The sequence below is a fragment of the Lethenteron reissneri genome, chromosome 21 (assembly GCF_015708825.2).
Source record: "Lethenteron reissneri isolate LAM-NWPU_2019-01 chromosome 21, ASM1570882v1, whole genome shotgun sequence".
NCBI lineage: Eukaryota > Metazoa > Chordata > Hyperoartia > Petromyzontiformes > Petromyzontidae > Lethenteron > Lethenteron reissneri.
The window spans coordinates 10287333-10311494 of NC_083799.1; the positions used below are offsets into that span (position 1 = coordinate 10287333).

The window sequence follows — 24162 nt, forward strand, 5'->3', positions numbered from 1 at the left end:
CTCGTGGCTGTTGTTGGAGTGAGATCCCCGTCGTGCGGTTCAAGATCGTCGTTACCATCTCGTCGCCATCGTCGCTGCTGTCTTCACTCGATATTGCGCTGCTAGATAGTTGTTGGCTGTCTCGGTTCAGCGCCGTCAGTGTTAAGACGGTTAATGTTATGTAGCGGCTAGCAACAGTAATAGTGTGTACCCACGTAGAGATGTGTATTGGCGGGCGAGTGTAGAGTGTGCACTCACGTAGGGTGTGCAATATACCGATGGTGTTCGTTAGATAAAAGTAGTGCCTCCAAGTCTGTCTCCGAGTTCAGTCACTACACGAGTAACGAATTGGCATGTTCTTTTTACGTGACAAACTTTACTAATTGGCTGTATTGGGTAGTGGCGAGTTTAACGTCACATTTATATTTACGCGGTCTAACCCAAAACACCTATATAATGGATATTGGTAGCAAAAGCTTACGTGTTAAACTGACGTTAACAATGTCAATGCCCCCACTACCATCCTCCATAAAGTCTGATGTGAAAGCTTCAACCGAGTTCATTCAGATGCATGTCTGCGGCCATCTGAAACGCTCTTCCTTCCCATATTCGGAAGCCATTGGACCTATACAACTTTAAATCTAGATTGTAAACTAATTTCTTTAGAACTGCTTTTTGTGTTTAGCTTGTTGTCCTTTGCCCACACCTGCGATTAGCAGTTGGAAACGTACAGTGCGAAAGAAGTTCAAAATACGCACATTCATTGCCCGTAGCAGCTGCACAGCCCGCAAAGACGCACGACATGCAAGTACGGTAGTTCAGCAGCATTTTCATTTCCACTCTCTGTTTCAGCAACTTAGTAGCACAGCAAGAAAACAAAGGCAAAACCTAATATTTACACTCAAAGAACAAGCGCTGGTGAACCACAGTTCAAACCACTTCTGCAGCATTGACTTTAAAGCAAACTCGGCCTTCACAAAAGAGCCCTGCTGTTGCCATGGGTGTAGTTTTACAAATATATATTTTTTATTTAATTTCTAAAATAAATTATTGTTTGAATAGATTGATGCAAAAAGGAATAATTATTTTTGAAAGCATTGTTATAATTTAAACAGATGCGTTCACAAGCAATACCTTGTATTATGCTAAATTACCCTGACTCTGCATTGGCTACATCATTGAGGACCATCCTGAAGAATACAAGACAAAATATATATATATCTCATCCTTGTCATTAATGTTGGTTTAAACCCAAAAACTACACGAGTAAGCCAACATTTCAGGCAATTGCCTTCAAAAGAGACAGCACAGCCAGTGTATATTATGATCGGAGCCTGTGGCTATGGTATTTTACGTGGCGAATGAAAACATCGGACTTTCCTTAAAATTAACACATTGCTGTGCAGAAATGCAACTATTTATCAATTGTAAAAATGTACATTCATGATACACGTCAAACCACGTGTTATTTTTTTTCAAGTAGGAATTCTGCAAAAACGTTACCTCTTGGCTAAATGGAACAAATGTGACTGCCACAAATGAAACAGACCCTGAATTATGACAATGTATCCATCTAATCGAGGGGGATGAGGGGAATGGGAATAATCATATGACCTTTGCTTTCCAGTGCAAACCTGCATTACTTATTTATCTGGATGAAGAGGATGGCTTGTCGCTTTAAAAGTGTACAGCACATGGCCTAATAAAGCAAGCATGCCCAATCAAGAGGACTATTAACACAAGTTTCCCTCAGGTAAATTGACAGGTATCATTACTTGCACACAATTTTCACAACGCCTGTACAACAAAGACCTTGTACCACACCAACATTTTTTGCAACCTACGTTTGAAAAGTGAAGCTTTAAAGCGCTTTAAAAGGTCAGGTTGTCTATGTCTGACATGCTATTTATTTTATGCGCATTTTTCCATGAGGTGGCCACATTATTTCTATATTTGCTAAATTATTATTGGTTGGCATGACAAGTAAGAAGTCACTTCATGATTATACTAATGATTATGCACACCTTTAAAATACAGTATCTGGAATGTATGTCTAAAATCATGCCAACCAATTAAATACCATGCTACCAAGGCCATGTATAAATAACTTTGCTAGGTGAACCATTACTAAATATTGTCTCTTGATTCAGTGATTTTAGAAGATTATTTTCCCACTTATATGAAAAGCACTGTAGATGAGAACCTGGTGACATTACAAATTGAGTGGCAGTGGCTACTCACAAAAGAGTGATGCCCCCTGCTGAGATTTTACCAGGCAACACAAAGGACAGCAAATACCATATACAGTATATAAAAGGCAAAATTGTGTATGTGTCTGTTCAAAATGTTTAGCGTACTTTCCGACATGCAACAAACTTGAAATTTGCCATGTGGGTACTTTCTGGACTGTACACCATGCAAATTTTTTTAAAATACACTTTTTTTGGGGGGGGGGGCTCAATAATGCATATATTTTTTGCACAGCAAGTGAGCTGTGACGTCAAATCTGTCACGTGACCCACGCATGTGGAAGCATAACGCAGTGGAGTGGTTAGTGCGCCGCGCTACGAACCCGGCGACCCGAGTTCCATTCCCGCTCACGGCCACCACCGGTGACGATTATTTTAACCGGTCCTGGGCCTCCCCTAGGTCGACTCAGCCTCAAACGAGTAACTGGTGTGGTGTGTGAACATCGCCACTGGGGAAACAAAGGCGGCCGGGCATGGTGGATCCAAGTCCTGGGCGAAGCCGGGTAGTCCAGCTAGTTACCAATAAACAGACAACATAATATCTGCATTTCCAAATAAACAAATAAAGTATTAAATAAATGCAAAGATCTCGCATTCCTTTCTAACAAAGTTAAGTTATCTTCTTGTTTCTTTCGGTAAAGTCACGTAGAAGGGAAGTAATAAAATAATAAAAATAAAACATAATAAAACAATTCTCACGACGTTTCGGCTACAACGCAAGCAGCCGTCTTCAGGTGAAGAATGAGACACTACCAAACTAGGAGCTTATATATAAGCTGCATTGGGGGTTGAAGAGCGCCTTAACAAAAAGAATGTGCATGTGAAGAGGGATTTAGCATATTCATGGAAAATGCGTAGGCGTTGGGCGGGGGGGTGTCAAAGTCATATTATGCCCATGCATTATGCAGGATCAGCAGCAACCAAGGGGGGTGCAGGGATTAGCAGTAACAAAGGAAAGGAATGTTAATGATATGTAGCTGCAGTTACTCAACAACCACGTAGAAAACTAAAGTATAAACTACATAAAAAACTAAAGTATAAACTGCATCGCACCATCAGTATACTTACTATACTCTATAATAAGCTGAGTTACTAACAGCAAGTAATACATTACAATTTTACCTCGTAAAAATTCTATAATATGCTTCCATCTAAACCTTATTCTCTTACATCACACGAGCATATACCGTACTATATACTGCCATAGATAAACCCAACATTAAAATATATACTGTATTGCTGTAAACCAACCTATATAAATGTATAAGATATAGGTTGGTTTACAGCAATACAGTATATATTTTAATGTTGGGTTTATCTATGGCAGTATATAGTACGGTATATGCTCGTGTGATGTAAGAGAATAAGGTTTAGATGGAAGCATATTATAGAATTTTTACGAGGTAAAATTGTAATGTATTACTTGCTGTTAGTAACTCAGCTTATTATAGAGTATAGTAAGTATACTGATGGTGCGATGCAGTTTATACTTTAGTTTTTTATGTAGTTTATACTTTAGTTTTCTACGTGGTTGTTGAGTAACTGCAGCTACATATCATTAACATTCCTTTCCTTTGTTACTGCTAATCCCTGCACCCCCCTTGGTTGCTGCTGATCCTGCATAATGCATGGGCATAATATGACTTTGACACCCCCCCGCCCAACGCCTACGCATTTTCCATGAATATGCTAAATCCCTCTTCACATGCACATTCTTTTTGTTAAGGCGCTCTTCAACCCCCAATGCAGCTTATATATAAGCTCCTAGTTTGGTAGTGTCTCATTCTTCACCTGAAGACGGCTGCTTGCGTTGTAGCCGAAACGTCGTGAGAATTGTTTTATTATGTTTTATTTTTATTATTTTATTACTTCCCTTCTACGTGACTTTACCGAAAGAAACAAGAAGATGAATCCCTGCAGTCACGAAAGCTTTAAATCGAAATTTAAAGTTAAGTTAATTGTCGAACAGCAGACGACATTTGTTTCATGATAGTATTGTCCCTTTAGGAATATTCTAACTCTTTGATTATAACCTGAAAAAAGTACAAAATAGCAGAAGCCATCCAATGATAACACTAAACAATGATTTCATAGAACGTGTTCTCTCAATTGTGTATTATTGAAATCCACACCCTAGTGCAGTTTCAACAAATTGATGAATAGGCTCAAAAAACATTGTAAATGTTTTGAAGGACTGTGATAATAGGGTTTTCCCATTTTTTTGGCAACAAAACAAGTGTAAAGATGTTAAAACACCACACTGAAACATTTTACAAGGAATCATGTCTGCATTAACCACAATTCTTGGTCAGAATGCAAACAAAAAACACTGATAACATATGCATTGTCCTTGAAATTGATTGGTCCACACCAGAGATCCACTTTCTTTTGAGCCTCGTCTCAAACAGTGTTAGACCATGCATATCATATTTTGGTACTAGCAAAGAAGGTCCCATGATTTTGAAGGACTGTTCTTTTTCATCTTTAGCGACTGCCGAAGCCAGTTTGTTAACTTTTAAAAGTATTATTTAATAAAAAAAATTATCCATTACCTTGTGTAATCGTGTCACTTCTTTCCTCAAAATATATTATTATATATTTATACTTTTAAGTGCAATTTACCTCTTTACTTGGTCTTACTCATGTGGTACTGTAGGAATGCATTTACATTTATTAAATAGAAACTTTGCATTAAAATATCACGTTATCTTAAACACATAACATATACATAGACATGTATATAAACAGACACAATTTTAACCGAGGAGATGGTACAAACTGAGCAATTATTGGAAGGACGTTATTAACCAGTTTAAGTCATAACTGGCTGTGATGTTCCCTTCCTACCAACCAATGTGAGCAGTTATTTTCGACTCTAAGTTACATTCACTAACACAGCCACCGTTAGCTCTGTTAGTAAATGGCGGCTTGCCATCCTTTTCCACCTCCATGTAGTGACGGCTCTTTCCGAGCTCTCTCCTAGTTTACATTTACAAGCAAATCTTACATTGACATGCTAATCTCTCACAATACAATGACCACCCCTACTGCTTCGTTTGTAAAGATTTCTCCGATCTTACATTTATATGCAAATTTCATCTCTAGCCCCACCCACTGACCCTTGGGCTACACCCATCTTAAACCTTTATAACTCCCTGCAGCGCTCCCGCCATATATTTTTTCCTGCCTCAACAGCTCTCCCGCTATATTTTTCACCTGATGACGATTGCTTGTGTTGTGATCGAAACGTCGTGATATTGTTATTATTTTTCTATCTACGTGGCTTTACAGAAAGACCCAAAGAATATAAATACCAAGCTATTGTGAAAGCCCGGTGTTCTGTTTGTCTGTCATCAAAATAATAAGAGGCTTGCAGAAGTCCCGAATGAAAAAGTAATATAAAGTGGGGGGTAAATAGTCGATCTAAAAGGCTTCCAAAACTTGTCAACACCCCATCAAAATATTTTTACCACCCCCAACCCCGTAGGCATTTCTAGACCTCCACACCCTACATGCAATAGTCAGTAGTATCTACCGACTATATAGTCATATCTAATGACGATATTAGGATCTACAAAATCTATAGTAGTATCTATTAACCATAAGAGGTTTTTTGGGTTGGATCGCATACATGTGTCGTTAAACCTGCCACCACCCAACACAGCCAATTCGTAAGGCTTGTCATGTAAACAGAGCATGCCAATTCGTCACTAGTACAGCACACCGGTGTGTTGGAGAGCCAAGCCACAACATTTACAAATGGAGCACTACGTTTCGCCAGTAATTACAACTGGCTTCATGAGGCGACAGCCAGATTTGTGGAGAAGTCCACCTGTTTCTTTCTTTATAGAGGCGTATTTACGCGATTTAACCCAAAAAACCTCTTATGGATATTGGTCGTGAAAGCCTACGTATTAAACAGTATCTATAAACTCTATCGTAGTAGCTACTGACTCGATAGTAGTAACTCTACAGTAGTACCTAATGACTATAGTATCTACTGAATCTATAGTAGTATCTATGAACTCTATAGTAGTGTAGTGGCATAGCGCTGACAAGCATTGTGGTTAATGCAGACATGATTCCTTGTAAAAGGTTTCAGTTTGGTGTTTAAACATCTTAACACCTGTTTTGTTGCCACAAAAAAGGGGCAAAACCTATTATCATATTTTGGTACTGGCAAAGAAGACCCCATGATGAAGGTGAGAAAGCTTGAAACGTCAATTGGGAATTCTTGCATTTAACATAGTACCATAAATAAGCCTTGATTTGGCAGTATCTGAGTTTTCACTCACATTGAACGTGCAAAGTGGCTCATCGACTCCCTGGCTATGAAAGGAATTATACACATTGTATATTATTCAGTGAATCCAAGAAGCCCATAAAATGTGCAGGAAAATATTTATCTTCTTGGTTCTTTCGGTAAAGTCACGTGGAAGGGAAATGATAAAATAATAAAAATAAAACATAATAAAACAATATAATATAATAATATAACATAATACAATTATTTTATTATGTTTTATTTTTATTATTTTATCGTTTCCCAGGTCTGTCTCATCGACAGACCTGTTCTCCACCTGAGGACGGCTGCTTGCATTGTGGCCGAAACATCGTGAGAATTATTTTATTATTTCCATTCTACGTGACTTTACCGAAAGAACCAAGAAGATGAATCCCTGCAGTCACGAAAGCTTTAAATCGAAAAGGGGAATATTCTTTAATTATTTAAGTTATCCTAATTATTTATTATATAACGCTATGCACATTTTTATCGATATATTGTATTGCGTCTACGTTGCCAGGAGGGGGCACTGCTCCAACACTGTATATCTGCCATCCTTCAACTTGCACTGACCAGCAATATTTAAGTATGGTCAATAGTCCATCTTCATCCACAGTGTGGAGAAGCCCTCATACAGCAGTGGATTGACAAAATGGTTGTCCATGTACACCTACATACTTGATTCATATATAATTATATATTTTTAAGTTTTCCCCAAGCAGACAATGGCGCAGTAGTGACGTCACAATGCACATGTGCGGTAGCATGGTACAGCGTTGAGCTGCGTTCATACATGTTGACGTCACACCTCCCCCACCCACCTTCCACCCCAGCCATGCATCCCGTACAAATGCGCAGGCAGTGCTAACTATTGTATATTAAGGAAAAGTTTGATCTAAAGTTCTCGTTAATATTCATCCGATTTGTGCGGATACAACTTTAATATTGATGGTAACGCGTGCACACTAACGGTCTTCCTCCACACCCCTTCTGTCTCTTGCTGGCCTGGCCACCACCGCCCACCAGGCGAGAAAGGCAGGCGTGCATTCATGAATAATTCACAAGCGTGCGACTTAATTCATCATTTACACGTCCCGCTGAGCCATTCCATATTGATTGCCCGGCACATTAATAGAAATCACTTAAAATAAATAGTAAAAAACAAATACTAAGTCAGAATGTTAAATTACCGATTGTTAGGAATTGCCCTACAAAGTCTGGACTGTACCCGATTATCTGCACTTTCATTCCACTCATCATAATTCACTTGTCTGAAGTACAATGTAGTCTTAAATTAGTTCGATAACTTATGTTTGGTCATTAGTTTAACTATTATATATTACTAGCCTGTTGTCCGTCCAAGGACGGGTGTATTGCAGTAATTCTGAAACTTGCAAGCGAAAAGCAGACCGCGACGTGATAATCATTGAATCAATGCGTGTGCAATTTGTAAGAACGGGGTGACAGACCTATTGCATTTTAAGGTTATAATCCCTTGTTCATCATGACGTCCTTTTTACTTTGATGTCTCAACAGCGTTCCGGAGATCGCGTGACGTGAGGGTTCTGCCTTTGCAGTGAGCGTTGTAAGTTGACGCTGCGGAGGGGGAAGGAGGCGCCTCGGCCCCCCATGTGGAGTGACGTCAACCACTAATTATTATGAATGGGGGGGGAGGTGTCCATTCGGAGCATGTCACCCGCTCATGATTATTAATGAGAAGGGGGGTCCATGTGGAGGACGTAACCTGTTCGTGATTATTAATGAGGGGGGCTGGTCAACGTGGAGTAATATGAGCGTTGCACAGACATTCTTGGCTCATTTTCGTAGATAATAATGGGGGGGGTGTCCATTTGGAGGACAGCACCTGCTCATGAATATTAATGAGGGGGGCTGGTCGATGTGGAGTGACGTCACGAGCATTAAGGACAGACATTCCTGGGTGATTATAGTATGTATAGGAGCCCACATCGTTTTACTTGCAGCCATCAGGTGTCCCTCCATGCTAAAAAGGTTGAGAACATGTGGCGCACAATACACAAGTCTTAGGATTTGACCACTTTACATTGCCGTGTAGTTAACTAACTTTGGAAGTTTGTGCCAAAGAACATTCAAGGAAACTGGTACCTATTTGAAATTACAAAAACTGCACCTCATCATTTAAGTTCTACTTAATACAAGAAAAGTGAATGTACATTCAAAAGAAAAAAAATATATGTAAATACGCTTGAAAATATTTATTATGTTCGAAGCCCAATCATATTTTATGCAGTGATAAAAACTGTACCAACAATGAACTGGCTAAATTTAACAACACACAAAGACGTGCATCTATTTGTTTTCCAGCCTGCACGAATGTTTTCTGATATGTTTACACGTCACTTACAGATTTGAATGAGTTAACTGGCCGAACTTGGGTGTACAAAAGGCATATTTCATCTTCCTGGGCATTCATCTGCTTTTTTTAAATAACTGCTTTGCACTCGAAATGTATTACTACAGAAGAAGGATACTTTATCTAAACTGGACCCAAGGAATGACCAACGTAGAAGAAAAATGTTGCACATAGAAGACCTGATGATGCAGGCACTTATAAGAAGGAAACTGGCACTATTTGGACACATATGTAGGATGGACAACAAGAAAATTAAAAGTGTGTCGTTCTGAAAGAGTGGAAGACCTAACAGAGAATGGCTTGACGATGACATAAGAGATTGGGGCCAGAAAGCTGCGGCACTACTTGAATATATTGGCACAAGACAGAGGAAAACGGGAAACAAATAACGGAATGTGCAATGGACACTTACAGGCCATCTGCCCATGGATCGTGATGATGATGCTTTGCACTTTATGGATCGCAGGTGATAGGCATTGACTAGACATTGCCTACTTGAGTAAAGTGCCGTAATGAACGTGTTCCAAATTGCCAGATGTTAAATATCGCACAGTACATTATTCAGAAAAGCGTCCCAATAGCCTCAAATTGAGTAGTTTTGTTCCTGCTCTTTGAACTGATATTAATCAAGCACACAGTTCAAGAGTATTTAAACTAAACCCCACACAAATCAAGATTATCCAGAAGTACAATTAACATCTAGACACATTGATACAACTCTTCAGTGTTTCTCTCACATTCTTAAGTCTGATACATTACACAAATTTTTTTTTCTCCTGGGTAGTAAAGTGATATTTCCTAATTGCTAATGCCTCAAAAGTACAGAAAATGGCTATTATTCTCCACAAACTTTGCTTTTGTGACCAGGACAGTGATATTTAGAAATTTACATATTTTCAATGAGAAAAACAGACAAATGTGTATTTTCGTTCACAAAGTCAGAAAATAACAACATATGAATCAAAATAAACATGTATTTATACTACATACAAAAATTACTACGAAATATTTAGACACCAAGGCGCACTACCACAGGCGGGACTGGCCACAGCGGACCGAGTTCTCTGTGGGGAAGAACAACGTCAAGTGGGAGCCACTGGTGGACCCCAGAAGGTGCCGATGCCACCACTCCACATCAAATTGGGACTTAAGAAACAATGTCAGAGCTGTAGATAAAGTCGGCAGCCTTCAAGTCTTCTTCCCTAAGATGTCTGAGGCAAAGGTCAAAGCCGGTGTCATCGTCGGACCAAAGATAAAAAAGATCCTGGAGTGCAATGAATTCCCCAAGAAGCTCACTAGTAATAGCTGTCGCAGTGGTTCGTGGCTTCCTGGGCAATCACAAGGTCGAAAACTATGTGGAGCTGGTTGAGACTGGTGAAAAACTAAGGCACAATGGGCTGTAGGATGTCCCTCAAAGTCCATATCCTTGATGCTCATCTTGATGAATTCAAGGAGAACATGGGAGCGTACTCGGAGGAGCAAGGCGAGCGCTTCCACCAGGGTATACTGGACTTTGTACGCCGCTACCAAGGACATTATAACGAGAACATGATGAGACACTACATTTGGGGGCGGATTCGTGAAAGTGATTTACAGTATAATCGTAAATCTCGAAAAACTACTCACTTCTAAATCTTTTGTAGTCATTATTGTATTACTTTAATATAAATACGTGTTAATTTTGATTCACGTTGTTTTTTTATGACTTATGTGAACGAAAAGACACAAATTTGCTCGTTTTCTCATTGAAAATAGGTAAATTTCAAAATATCACTGTGCTGGTCACAAAAGCAACGTTTGTGGGGAATAGCCATTTTCTATACTTTTTAGGCATAAGCAATTAGGAAATAACACTTACCCAGGAACAAAAATTGTGTTACATAGTGTTATCACTGTCCACATTGTATAATCGAGTTTACTATTCATTGTGATCAAAATTAACCATTCATGTTTAGATGTCTGCTGAGTATGAATTAATATTCACAAAATGAATTTCGATTTAAAGCTTTTGTTACTGCAGGGATTCATCTTCTTGGTTCTTTCGGTAAAGTCACGTAGAAGGGAGATAATAAAATAATAAAAATAAAACATAATAAAATAATACAATTCTCACGACGTTTCGGCCACAACGCAAACAGCCGTCCTCAAGTGAAGAACAGGTCTGTCGGAAAGACAGCGTCTGAATGAACACCGCCAAGCTTGGCAGCGTATATTTAAGCTGGGTCAGGGGGGGAAGAGCGCCTTGACAAAGCAATTTGCATATCAACAGAGGAATTTATCATATTTATGGAAAATTGTGTATAGCAGATAGTATAATAATAAACAGTATAAAAGTGTAATGTTTAATATAATGTATAAGGTAATATATAGTATTTTAATTGTATAGTGAATATACAGCAGTGTGGTATACAGTAGGGTGGGTAGAATAATACATAGTGGAATACATAGTGTAATATTACCATGTATAGTGTATAGTAATGCAGTATATAATTTAATGTTGGATTTGTCTATGGCAGTATATAGTACGGGGTAGATCCGTGTGATGTAAGGAAAAAGTTTAGCTGGAGGCATATTATATTTTTTGCGACATAGAATTGTAATGTATGACTTTCTGTTAATAGCTCAGCTTATTGGAGAGTATATTTAGTATATTGATATTTGATGTAGTTTATATTTTAGTTTTTTACGTGGTGGTTTGGCTGCTACAGCTCCTTACTATTAAAATTCCTTCCCTTTATTACCTACCTCCTCCCTTTGTTGCTGCTAATCCTACATAATGCACGGGCATAATGACTTTGAGACCCCCCCCCCTCCTACGCATTCCACAAGTAGTGACTAATCCCATATCTGCATTTCCCATAAACATGCTAAATTCCTCTGTTGATATGCAAATTCCTTTGTCAAGGCGCTCTTCCCACCCTAACCCAGCTTAAATATACGCTGCCAAGCTTGGCGGTGTTCATTCAGACGCTGTCTTTCCGACAGACCTGTTCTTCACTTGAGGACGGCTGTTTGCGTTGTGGCCGAAACGTCGTGAGAATTGTATTATTTTATTATGTTTTATTTTTATTATTTTATTATCTCCCTTCTACGTGACTTTACTGAAAGAACCAAGAAGATTCACAAAATGGTCCTATGCTCTTCGGCAGACTGGTCATGGTCATTAAAAAAAACTTTTAACAGGTCTCTTGTCTTACAAACTCATGAAAACACACTACAGTAAGGTCGACTACACATTCGTAATTCTTCAGCTAATAATCATAAGCAGTTTCTAATGCCACCTTTACATTTATGTATACATCCAATCGACTATGACAAGTGCAATATAGCTGGCACACGCTTATTCAATTAAGCGAGATATTCAAATGTTCCATCACTACTAACACTACTTTTCTAAAATATTTCAACAATGCATTTACAAAAAAAAAATTGTAGAAAATATGCTAATTCGGGCCCTCGATAAACCAAATCAGCGTGTTGCGGTACACCGATAACAGTAGGAAAGGCCAGATTATAATGCGAGACAGTGGTGGCAGCAACGAAAAACACTTGCACTGCGGTAAAAAGGAAACACCAAATGCGTGCTCGCTGGCTCTGTTACCACCGCCACAGCTGGAATGACTTACTTGTGCGGCGTGGGCCGCGTTTTGCCAACTGGAGCAGCACGTGCAGTCGACAATGCCTGCTATGTACTGCACGCTAAATGGAAATTCCACGATGACCTCACCTGTGATACAATCAGTACCTCCTGCTCAATGTATACTTTTGCTTTTTTGTAGGATTGGCAGTGTTGAGAGAGATGCATATATAGAGCTCTCTAAATTATAAATGTAAATGCATATACCACTGCAATGGTCCGAGTAATTATTTGAAAGTAAATGTAATGCTATTTGGCCATCCAAAATAAAGAACAGTGATCAGTTGATTGGAACGATTGCCTCAAGCAACACAGGTGCCTTACAGTCACACCTCTCATTTTTACTTTAAAAAATTAGCTATATGTTAAGGTAATATTAAACAGACTCGACTACATTTATTTTCAGCTATTTTTTATTTTACCAGGTAAGGCTTACTGAGAAATATAGCTTTTTCAGAAGCGACCTGGCCACAAATATAATAGCTCAACAAAGTGGCTTATCACGTGCAAATTTATAACAGCCAGATACTCTAAATGCATGTTTCTAAATGTGGAGGGGAAACCGGGGAGAACATGCAAACTCTAAATATACAGGCTTCATGGTCAGGATGGAACCCACTATCTTCTGTATACCAGGCGAGGTAGCTAACATTTCGCAACCGTGGCACCCCTATAAGTGTGCTTTGTAAATGTGGGAAGATTGCTAGACACGACAGTACTCTCACTCAGGCATTAAAGCACATGTAAGGTTACATTTACAGGCTTCAAGTAAATGGACTGTGGTTTTCTGTTACGGTACTTTTAAAGACCACATTACAGTAAAAATGACAATTCTAACAACACAGTTTGAGAAGAAAAAGTTAGCTTTAAAAGAACTATGCTTCGTATTACCCAAAAGTCTAATTACCAAAAGTATGCTTACCAAAGCCATAAGAAAAACAGTTACAATTAACACTAAAGTACATTGGGTTTAAAAAAAAGTGAATAACCCGACTCTTTGGTTCTTTCGGTAAAATCATGTACGTGACTTTACCGAAAGAACCATTTAAATATTATTTAAACTACTGTATTACGATGCGAATCTGCACTTTGTCTAAAACCAACAAGTTATGAATTGCTCTTAATGCTGCTAAAACAAATAGAATTGCAAAATTCACACCGCCCGCCACACTGCCCCACTGCAGAATGTCACGTTTAACGTTGGTGGACAAAACACGCTTGGCTATGCTACTGTTTGAAGCGCGTTAAAAAACAACGGAACAACCTCCTTCATAAAAAAAACTGTGACATTGCCAAGTGAACTCAGATGCGCCTGTAACAATACCGAGCCGACTTCTGCGTACCAGTGTCAACCAATGAGTCCAAACGTCGTCCGAGGTCTGCCTATTCCTCAGGATAAAATTATGCTCGAGTCACCACACCTTTGCCTGGAGCAGTGCGTCACTTCACGTTTGAGCTACAGAGTGAGTCGCTGACATCATTCAAAACTACCCACCTGGTAAGAAGCCACATGTGACACGACATGTTTAATGGGGTTTTTTCAGGTGTTCGGTGCCCTTGTAATGACTTGGAATTCTACGTCGATTTATAAATTGTTGTTACAGGCATTATCATGAGTAAAGTGAATAAAAACAATGCCAAACTAATCGGTCTCTAATTTGTTGGTCATAATTATCCAAATAAAAGTGCTGCATCTATGTAGTACAAATTTTAAACGTTTAACGTTGATGAAGATGTCTCACAAATAAGACAGTGGCAACACATGCCACTTAAATAATTAAGTCATGGACTATAAATTCCCTCTATGGGGCATACCAAGCACTGTACTGTAACTTCACACCAGAGCACGGCAAAATGCAAACATTTTCACTGCAAGAATCTTTTTTTTCCATTCTGCCTCGCAAAAAAACAATGTTACAAACGCACGTGGATCGTACCTGCTTACAGATGCTCATGCGATCACACGCAATACAGCAAGCTTAACCGGCCTTCAATTGCTATAGCAATACCAGCATTTAATCCGTGTATTTGTATTTTTATTGTGAGATTTCCTTCGGCATTTTTCGCAAAAAAATCGATAATCGATACTATCATGATATATGCGGATTTTTTTATTTAAATCTGATACGGATCAAACTGCTTTATTTAGCGGGTTGCAGTGCTTTGAAAGGCCACTGCACAAGTTTTTTTTATTCCGTTACATAATTTAAAGTCAGGCTACATTAGACGCATGACACAGTAAAGTGGTACTCTGCTTGGCCCCCAGAAGGATAATGATTTGACTGCGGTAACATCCCCCAGAAGCAATTCAACTTGAAACCAGATGTCAGTTACTATGCTATAACTACAGCACCTCCAACACGTTGTGATATGCCAATGGGAGTTTACACGAATGGCTCGGTACCAGAAACTTTGGGTGGACAAAGAGCAAAGTGACACGCAAAGTCAATAGCAGCAGTAGCAGCAATGACATCGGAAACAAGAAGTGGCACCATCGTTGCTCCGAACTTCCTACGTGAGTAGCCAACACCATCATGGGGACCATCCCGCCCCCCTTCCAACTCAAACGCACAATTGGCGACGTTATTATTACAACCAAAATTAACAACAAGATATGTAAAATTTTCGATTTAAAGCTTTCGTGACTGCAGGAATTCATATTCTTTGGTTCTTTCGGTATAGTCACGAAGAAGGGAAATAATATAATAATAAATTAAATACACTTATCACGACGATTCGATTGCAACACAAGCAATCATCAGGTGTGAAAACCACACCGACACTTTTTTTTTCAAATTTTCTTGCTGTGGTTTTCACACCTGATATGATGATTTGCTTGTGTAGCAATCGAAACGTCGTGATAATTTTATTTTTTATTTCTAAATATTTTATTTCCCTTCTACGTGACTTTACCGAAATAACCAATAATCACAAGAGATGTATTCAGGACAACTTCTCAAAAGAACCCTTCCGAAGCCAGTCGTGCAATGCAATGCTCGATCGATTCCATTAATAAGTGTATGGCAAGGTTCTTCCGACACACGCCACTGACATTAATCCGGTTCGGTCACAACATCGCGATCTGCCCATCACACACATCGCTTTACAGTACAAGCTCAAGGGGAGACATACAAGAACACGGCTCTTATGTTCTAGATACAGTAAACACCTTGTCCGTGTGTCCCGGTACATCACAGGTGTGAATTTAAAAAAAAACTTCGTTTGAGAGAGAAAACGTATACCTTTACAATGTTAGTCTTAAGCATTACAGTTAAGTTATTACAAGAAAGTACAAAGACAAAGCTCGTAGTTGATGCGACTTCTCTCGCATGCGTGCCACTTCACTTTATCAACAAAGCTTCAACAGATCAGCTGACCCACCACCACCACTGCATTTCTCTCAATGATTCGCTCCACCTTTATTCAAGCACGGTAGCAAACGCCCAATATCCGACCCAGGCAACATACAGTAATAATACTGCCGAAAATTACACACTCGTATGACGGAATCAATGATAAAAAATAAGCATTTTACTTAAAAACACCACCACCACGCATCACAACATCGGCAGCAACAGTTTAACGCAACGAGCAGACACGAGACAAACCCCGCCTCGCCTTACTTTGCTTAACAACTACACAGATAACCTTAGATCGCTGGAAACGTAACACTCGCACGATGGTAATAATACAAAATAAGCGTCAAAGACACACACACACGACACGTAGACAACGGCAATCAGCAGTCGCACGCTCGGAGCTCACCGCCTGCTGCCCCCATAGACAGAGCGGGCTTGAGAACACACAACAAACACAATCGCGAGCACGATGCTGCTGATGCTCATAGCGTGGAGCACATGTTAGTTGTTGTGGAGAGCGAGTGTTCGTTGTTGTATTAGTAGTTAATAGTAATTGGAGGCGGGAAGAGGCGACGATGAATATGCAGGAGGAGCCGCGTACCTGGAGTGGCGCGTGCGGCCGCCCCGTCCGCCATTTTGAATATCAATCGCGCTCCAACAATGCACCGCGCGCGCGCCCCCCCCCCCCCCAGCAGCGAGGCCGCCATCACGCCCCCTATCACCCCCCCCCACCAACTCCCCCCACACCAACCCCCCCACCCCCCCACTAACCTCCCCACCCCCCCACTAACCTCCCCCACACCAACCCCCCACCAACCCCCCCACCCCCACTAACCTCCCCCCCACCAACCCCCCCACCCCCACTAACCTCCCCCCCACCAACCCCCCCACCCCCACTAACCTCCCCCCCACCAACCCCCCCACCCCCACTAACCTCCCCCCCACCAACCCCCCACCCCCACTAACCTCCCCCCCACCAACCCACCACCAACTCCCCCCACACCAACCCCCCCCCCCACTAACTCCCCCCACCAACCCCCCCACCCCCACTAACCTCCCCCCCCACCAACCCCCCACCCCCACTAACCTCCCCCCCACCAACCCCTCCACCAACCCCCCACCCCCACTAACCTCCCCCTCACCAACCCACCACCAACTCCCCCCACACCAACCCCCCCACCAACTCCCCCCACCAACCCCCCCACCCCCACTAACCTCCCCCCCCACCAACCCCCCACCCCCACTAACCTCCCCCCACCAACCCCCCCCCACCAACTCCCTACACACCAACCTCCACCAACCCTCCCACCAACTCCCCCCCACCAACCTCCCCCCACCAACCCCCCCCACCAACTCCCTACACACCAACCTCCACCAACCCTCCCACCAACTCCCCCCCACCAACCTCCTCCCCACCAACCCCCCTCCCACCCCTCCATCAACGCCCCCACCAACCCCCCCACCAACTACCCCCACACCAACCCCCACCCAACCCCCCACCAACTCCCCCTCCCACTAACCTCCCCCCCCCACCAACCCCCCCACCAACCCCCACCAACTCCCCTCCCACTAACCCCCCCTCCAATCCCCCCACCAACTCCCACTAACCTCCCCTACCCCCCACCAACTCCCCCCACACCAATCCCCCACCAACCCTCCCCCCACCAAGCTCCTCCAACTCCCCACCAACCCCCCACCAACTCCCCCCCACTAACCTCCCCTACCCCCCCACCAACTCCCCCCACACCAATCCCCCACCAACCCTCCCCCACCAAGCCCCCCCAACCCCCCCACCAACCCTCCCACCACCAACCTCCCCCCCACCAACCCCCCTCACTAACCTCCACCCCCCCACCCAACCCCCCCCCCACCAGCCCACGCGAACACCCTACCACGAATCGAATCCTCGACTCGACCTATTTAACGATTCGATTCCTACGCGACGTGGATATAACAAAAAAACAGAATCGAATCGTCAACGTTGGTGAAGTGCTTCGGAATGCTTTCGATTCCTTCCCGTAGGTTCCCGTCTTGTCCAGAGTAGAAGGTAGTAGAGCTTAAGGGTGCAGCCCCTGCAATTGCCTAATCACGCCACTGCTGGCAGAAGGGTCACCTTTAGAGGGGGCTATAGACAGCCCCTTCTATCGACAGCCCCCTTGAATGGAGTATAGAGATGCAGCCCCTGCAATTTGCCTGGCTATCGACAGCCCCCTCTGTGGAGTAAAAAAGTAAAGGTGCAGCTCCTGAAATTTGCTTGATCAGGCCACTGCTGGCCAAAGGGTCTCCACTAGAGGGGGCTACAGACATCCCCCTCTGTGGAGTATAAAGGTAAAAGTGCAGCCACTGAAAAGCAATTTATCCCCGCCAACTCTTGTCACAATAAATATATTTGCCAATGATGTTTGTATTTCGATTTAAAGCTTTCGTGACTGCAGGGATTCATCTTCTTGGTTCTTTCAGTAAAGTCACGTAGAAGGGAAGTAATAAAATAATAAAAATAAAACAACGTCGTGAGAATTCTGAAGACGGCTGCTTGCGTTGTAGCCGAAACGTCGTGAGAATTATTTTATTTTATTATGTTTTATTTTTATTATTTTATTACTTCCCTTCTACGTGACTTTACCGAAAGAACCAAGAAGAATGATGTTTGTGCAGTTTTCTGGATGTCTTCTGTAAACTCGGTTGTTTTTTTTTCTCAAATTTCTCTTTGGTTGTTTTTGGTTTGACTTCTCTAAGTTAACACCTGGTTAAACAAACTAAACTTGAAAACTAAATTAGGCTGCACCATGTAGCAATAAAAGTACGAAACTGGTGCAGAATCTGTCCCTGTTGTTTCTAGTTTTGTATTGTCAACATGTACAACGAATTGGTATCATCAACCATGATCAATCCACTGCTGCATCCTCAAGCTGCCCACACCCTCTTCACGATCCTGCGATGCAACAATCCACAACGAACCGATTTCATCGCTCCATCTCCCAGGTGTACGTTCTCTCAAATGCGTTCAATTCTCGTGGACATATGTGAAAAAGAGCTTTAAAAGCTCATCGGATTCCTCCAGTATAAACAAAGATTCTGATCGTATTCCTTGGCTGTCACTCTGTGTATTTATTATTCACGACCATCGTCCACGTTTCATCGGTATACTTTTTCACGAATTTGCGATTTTTCAAAACGCGATTCTTCGATGCGTGAGCGTTTGAAAGGCACGAAGTAAAGTGTCGAAACGTCAAGTTGCAACGGGATCGATGCGCTTCCGTAAGATTATAACTTGACGATTCATGCAAATTGTATGCAAATTAGTTCCTTTGTGCTATAGCGTTGGGGAAGGAAACTGGAAATACGTTGGACACGTGCGGGGAAAAAACGTGCGACGCAGTTACGGACAGAAAGCACGAGCACGTGCAGAGGAGACATCACAGGCAGACAAACGACACAGCATATTCTTGGGTTTTTTCGGTAAAGTCACGTAGGTAAAAAATTTAAATAAAATAAATATCACGACGTTTCGGAGGCAACACAAGCCTCCGTCTTCAGGTAGAACCGTTACAGCATGCTCGCATGTATTAAGTAAATTATTTTCTTATTTTACCTACGTGACTTTATCGAAAAAACCCAAGAATATGAATCCTTGCAGTCACGAAAGCTTCAAATCTAGAAACGACACAGCGTGGCAGTGGACGCGAGATTATACAGTCATAACGAGACAGCGTAAAACACAAATACAAACAATACAAACGAGACAGCGCGTGTAGTATAAACGAGACTAAAATCAAGAGTAATTGAGACAAATATGCTATGCAATGGAACCGTGTTACTATATATTTGTGAAAATGCACAGGAGTCAGCGTGGAGGGGGAACGTTCCACGTCCATCTATATATAAAAGGGAAATTTGTGAATGTGTTTGAAATGTTTAGCATACTTCCCAACATGCAACAAACTTGAAATTTGCCATGTGGGTAGCTCTCAGACTGTACACAATGCAAACAGTATAAAATATACTTTTTTTTTATTTGGGGGGAGGGGATGGATCTAATAAGATAGTCCCCGAGTTACGATGGTCCGACTTACGATATTGTTGACTTATGATGGGGTCGTCGTAACGCATCCCCATCGTAAGTAGAGGACTACCTGTATATTGCACGGCAAGTGAGCGGTGACGTCACACCTGTGATGTCACCCCCCTCAAATTTTTGCACGTGACGAATTAATGAGTTAATGATGACGTCACCCTGCTGCTGCTGCTCTATATAAGAACGGGAGACACAGCAGAGCCTCACCATTCTGGCAAATTGCCCGATGATGCTGGATGCAATTTCCAGCGAAACGTCGTGCTACTCAAATTGTAAATGTTGTGGTTTCACGCTTCAACACACCGGTGGGCTAAAGCTGTGAACTATTTGTCTTTTGTCAACGTGACACTTTTTTACTGATTGGCCGTGTCGGGTGGTGGAGGGTTACGACACATTTATAAATAACGCGATCTAAACCCAAAAACGTTGATTATGAATAATATTGGTCGCGAAAGCCTACGTGTTAAACTCACACAGTGTGCCCGCTGACGTCACGCATCCCCTCCCCGCCTCTCCGCGTAGGCCGTGTGTTAATCCAAGACAAGAATCCAAGTCTCGGCAAAGCCGGGTAGTAAAGCTAGTTTCCCATAAACCCTGAATGCTTTCTGCAAACAAGTAAACCCACGTATGAGTTCTATACAACCACAACCTCAGATGAGCACAGTTAGCTACGTAAGGTGCAAAAAATGTTCAACAATGGAAAACAAAGAATGGGGTTTACCCTTTCCGGCAAGACTACAAGTGTTAAGATGTTCAAACGCCACATAAGACACCCATCACAATGTCCCCTAAATACAAACACGTATAGTACTGGAGACATCGTAAATATAGTCAATGAAGATGTGTCCGGACTCGCACCCGTCATGGGAACGTGGAATTTATTTTCACCACTGGCTGGAGATGAGTACCGCCCTAATGATAACTTGACAGGAAAATTACGTTTGCGACTCATGCATTTTTTTGGGGGGTTAGGCCACGTAATAGGTCAGAACATTGCCTAATCCAAAATATCTATTGAGTCATAACTGCGAAATGTTTTACTTGATTCTTAAAAGCATCATTCAATATACTGTACATATCGTGAACGCAATAATCGACTAAAGTCGATAAATCATTGTTAGAATGGAACGTTGGTGCCTTTGACCACATCATTCGCAATGTATCCAGATCTCATTCTGGGATGGGTGATCTTCATGAAGTCGTTATTAGCTGCGAGGCGACGTTATTTCGACAGCAGAGGGCAGCGCAGTGAAATCCATCCTTGTGCTGTGCTCATACGCCCCCGCGTAATTTGCTCTGGTTGACCACCAACCCGCACTGACAAGCGTGGTGCAGTATGGCCAATGTAGCCTGCACGGGGAGGCCCTCATCCAGCAGTGGATTTACATAATAGGCTGTAATCTTAATTTGGAGCTTTCGTGACTGCAGGAATTCTTCTTTGGTTCTTTCGGTAAAGTCACGTATACGTCACGTATACGTGACTTTACCGAAATAACCAAAGAATAATAGGCTGTACATGCATACATATGATGGCGTGGTGATGGCCATGGCATAACAATACGTATTTGGCAACGGGACGAATTGGATAATGGATAAATGTCGCTGCAGCACTATATTTTTCAGAGGAACGCCTTTTTCACCAACGTTTAAATGCAGCACTATTGCAGTGAAATGAGATGAATGTCTTTGTTCAAATGTTAATAACTATTTTGCAGTATTTGAGATACATGTGATTATTATTACATCACAGGATTTTGAAAGGTACTGGTGGCTTGGGGAGGCCTTCATCCAGCAGTGGATTGATCATGGCTGAGGATATACAGTAAATGAATGTATTGAGTGAAGTCAGGCGGGTATTGTAACCCCCTAATCATGCCCTGGGGGACTAGTGATGCTACATTTACCGTGAAATAAACAGCAATCATCACTGCTGGAAGAAAATGAGAAAAACCATAAAAATACTGCAGTGAATATCTGAATATAATTGTTTAAAGACGGTAAATGTAAACCTTGTTGAAAGAAAATACCCGTACTGCCAGGAGCACTATTTTTGAGAGATTAAGTGGTCAAATTTTGACTTAAAACTTTCGTAACTGCAGGAATTCATATTCTTGGTTCTTTCGGTAAAGTCACGTAGATAGAAATAAAAATCTAAATAAAAAGCGCTTCAATTAATTTTTTGTTTTCTAATCTCCGTGACTTTACCGAAAGAACCAAGAATATAAGATTAAGTGGTCGTGTGATTGGTGGTCGTGTGATTGACATAGCAATGGAGAGTTTGTACTGCTGCAGGTCCACAGTAAAATGAGCAGCACTCAACCCATGCACGGTTGAACAGAGACAAACATTTTTTTTTGCTCACGCGACGTGAATGCACGGCCCGTTAAACAATTGATAAACGTATTGCAATCCACTGCTGAACGACGGCTTACCAACGCCATTGGTATGGACACATCCCGGTTGGATTGGCTACTCGCACGAAACACGTTATCGTATCGTGCAGGCGAGAACCCTCATTGAAGTTGTACGCAAATGAGATGCAAATTTTTTTATGCAAACGTTACCTTAAAGCTCAAGGAATCAACGAGGCCGAATATATGAGATTGGTCATGCGAGACATAAAAAAACAAGACAAAAATTATCGATTTTATTTTTTTCCTGCGAAGAGGAATAGTTAATCGAATCGCTGGGGGTGGGCCTATACTAATTATGGCTTATTACATGTGTGTCAAATACAAATAATGTGACATCGAATTCCGTGGCAGGAGAAAAGAGCAAAGGATAACATGATAATGGATTCGAATAATGATACACTATTAATGTCATGCGCTCTTGAATGTACAGCATTCACGTCTTAACAGATACGATTCTGCCATAAAAGCAAGTGTTGGCTGCTTTAGAACTACCGCATTGTGTCAACTCTAACATGTATACACACGCATGGAAATGCAGCTGTTCAGATACGTCTATTGTTTAATTAATGCTATTAAAATACAAGACCTAAATTTACGTCTGTGAGGGTGAATAATGTATTATAAGGGAAGTTTGAGTCACTACTGTAACGTAACATTAATGAATGCACTTTTCATAAACATATTGGTTTATAAATATGGTTTAAAAAATGTTCACACAGGTTAATTATCAATTACAAGGAACTCTTTGAGTCACTAGTGTAACAACAAATTACTGTACTTTATTTAAATGTATATTTTTTTAAATATATGCTTAAAATACAAGGCATAACGAATATTCACAAGGGGGAATTATCTCTTACTGTACAGAGTGGTCCAGATGTCTTGTGACCCCAATTTAATTCTTATTTTTGCATAGCAATGGGTGTGTAATGTAAGCATTATCAAATAAAACATTGTTACAGGTCAATTAATTTGGGGTCACAAGACATCTGGACCACTTTGTACAATTGATTTTTTTTTTCTGTTACAAGTGTAAGAACCACAGGAGGACGCCTTAAATAGATAAACTAAGAGGAGTAGAATGCCACAGATGCTGGGAAGTGGAACATGGGAATGACCAAGTGTTCAAGTGGCGAAAAAAGGCTGGAAAACGGTTAGGGGCGGTTAAGGAAGAAAATACCGTAAGTAGATTCGTGGAGGAGAGAAGGACGAATCGACAGAGGACCTTCTGGAAGGTTAGATAATAAACGGATGAAGAGATGATAAACACGAGGAGCGTATTGAGAACACGGGGTCTTTGGCAGTGAAGTTTCGTATGAGTGCGCGTGTGTGGTCCGGGCAAAAATAAAAAAGAGCCTTACCCAAGAGATGACTCGTGTGGATTTCCCTTTCGCAAGCGTAACAACACAGGAATTACTTTATACTCTACATTGAATGTGACTAATATGAACACTAATACGATAAACAGCTGTCACATGACGACGTCCCAGCAAAGGGAGGACCTTTCCAACAAAAGCGATGGAAAGAGGCATTTAAGTGTGCAATCACGTGAGAATCTCTTGAGCCGTGTAGAATCTGTCAAATGTATTTACAGCCAATCTCTTCGTGAGTTTCTACGGTTGTTTTTCGGTGCTCTGGCCAATGGGTTCAGTAACCACCTATTCACCTCCAAATACCTGCCTGCCTGCCAGATGTGAAAATCCGTGTGCAACTACGTCAGTTGCAACCATCTGCGTGCAGTCTGCATGATCTGAAATCAGGTTGATAATATC

The 24162-nt window shown here is 41.5% G+C and overlaps 1 protein-coding gene across 6 annotated transcripts in view; it reads right to left on the reverse strand.

Moving 5' to 3' along the window:
* Nucleotides 1–16547, reverse strand: part of LOC133345208 (POU domain, class 2, transcription factor 3S-like) — a 96937-nt gene extending 80390 nt beyond the window's left edge. For all 6 annotated transcript variants that reach the window (XM_061555762.1, XM_061555768.1, XM_061555767.1 and 3 more), the window contains exon 1: nt 16503–16547. In XM_061555762.1, coding sequence (XP_061411746.1) covers nt 16503–16536 — 34 coding nt within the window. In that variant the 5' untranslated portion in view covers nt 16537–16547. The remainder of the gene's footprint in view (nt 1–16502) is intronic.
* Nucleotides 16548–24162: the final 7615 nt, after the last annotated feature.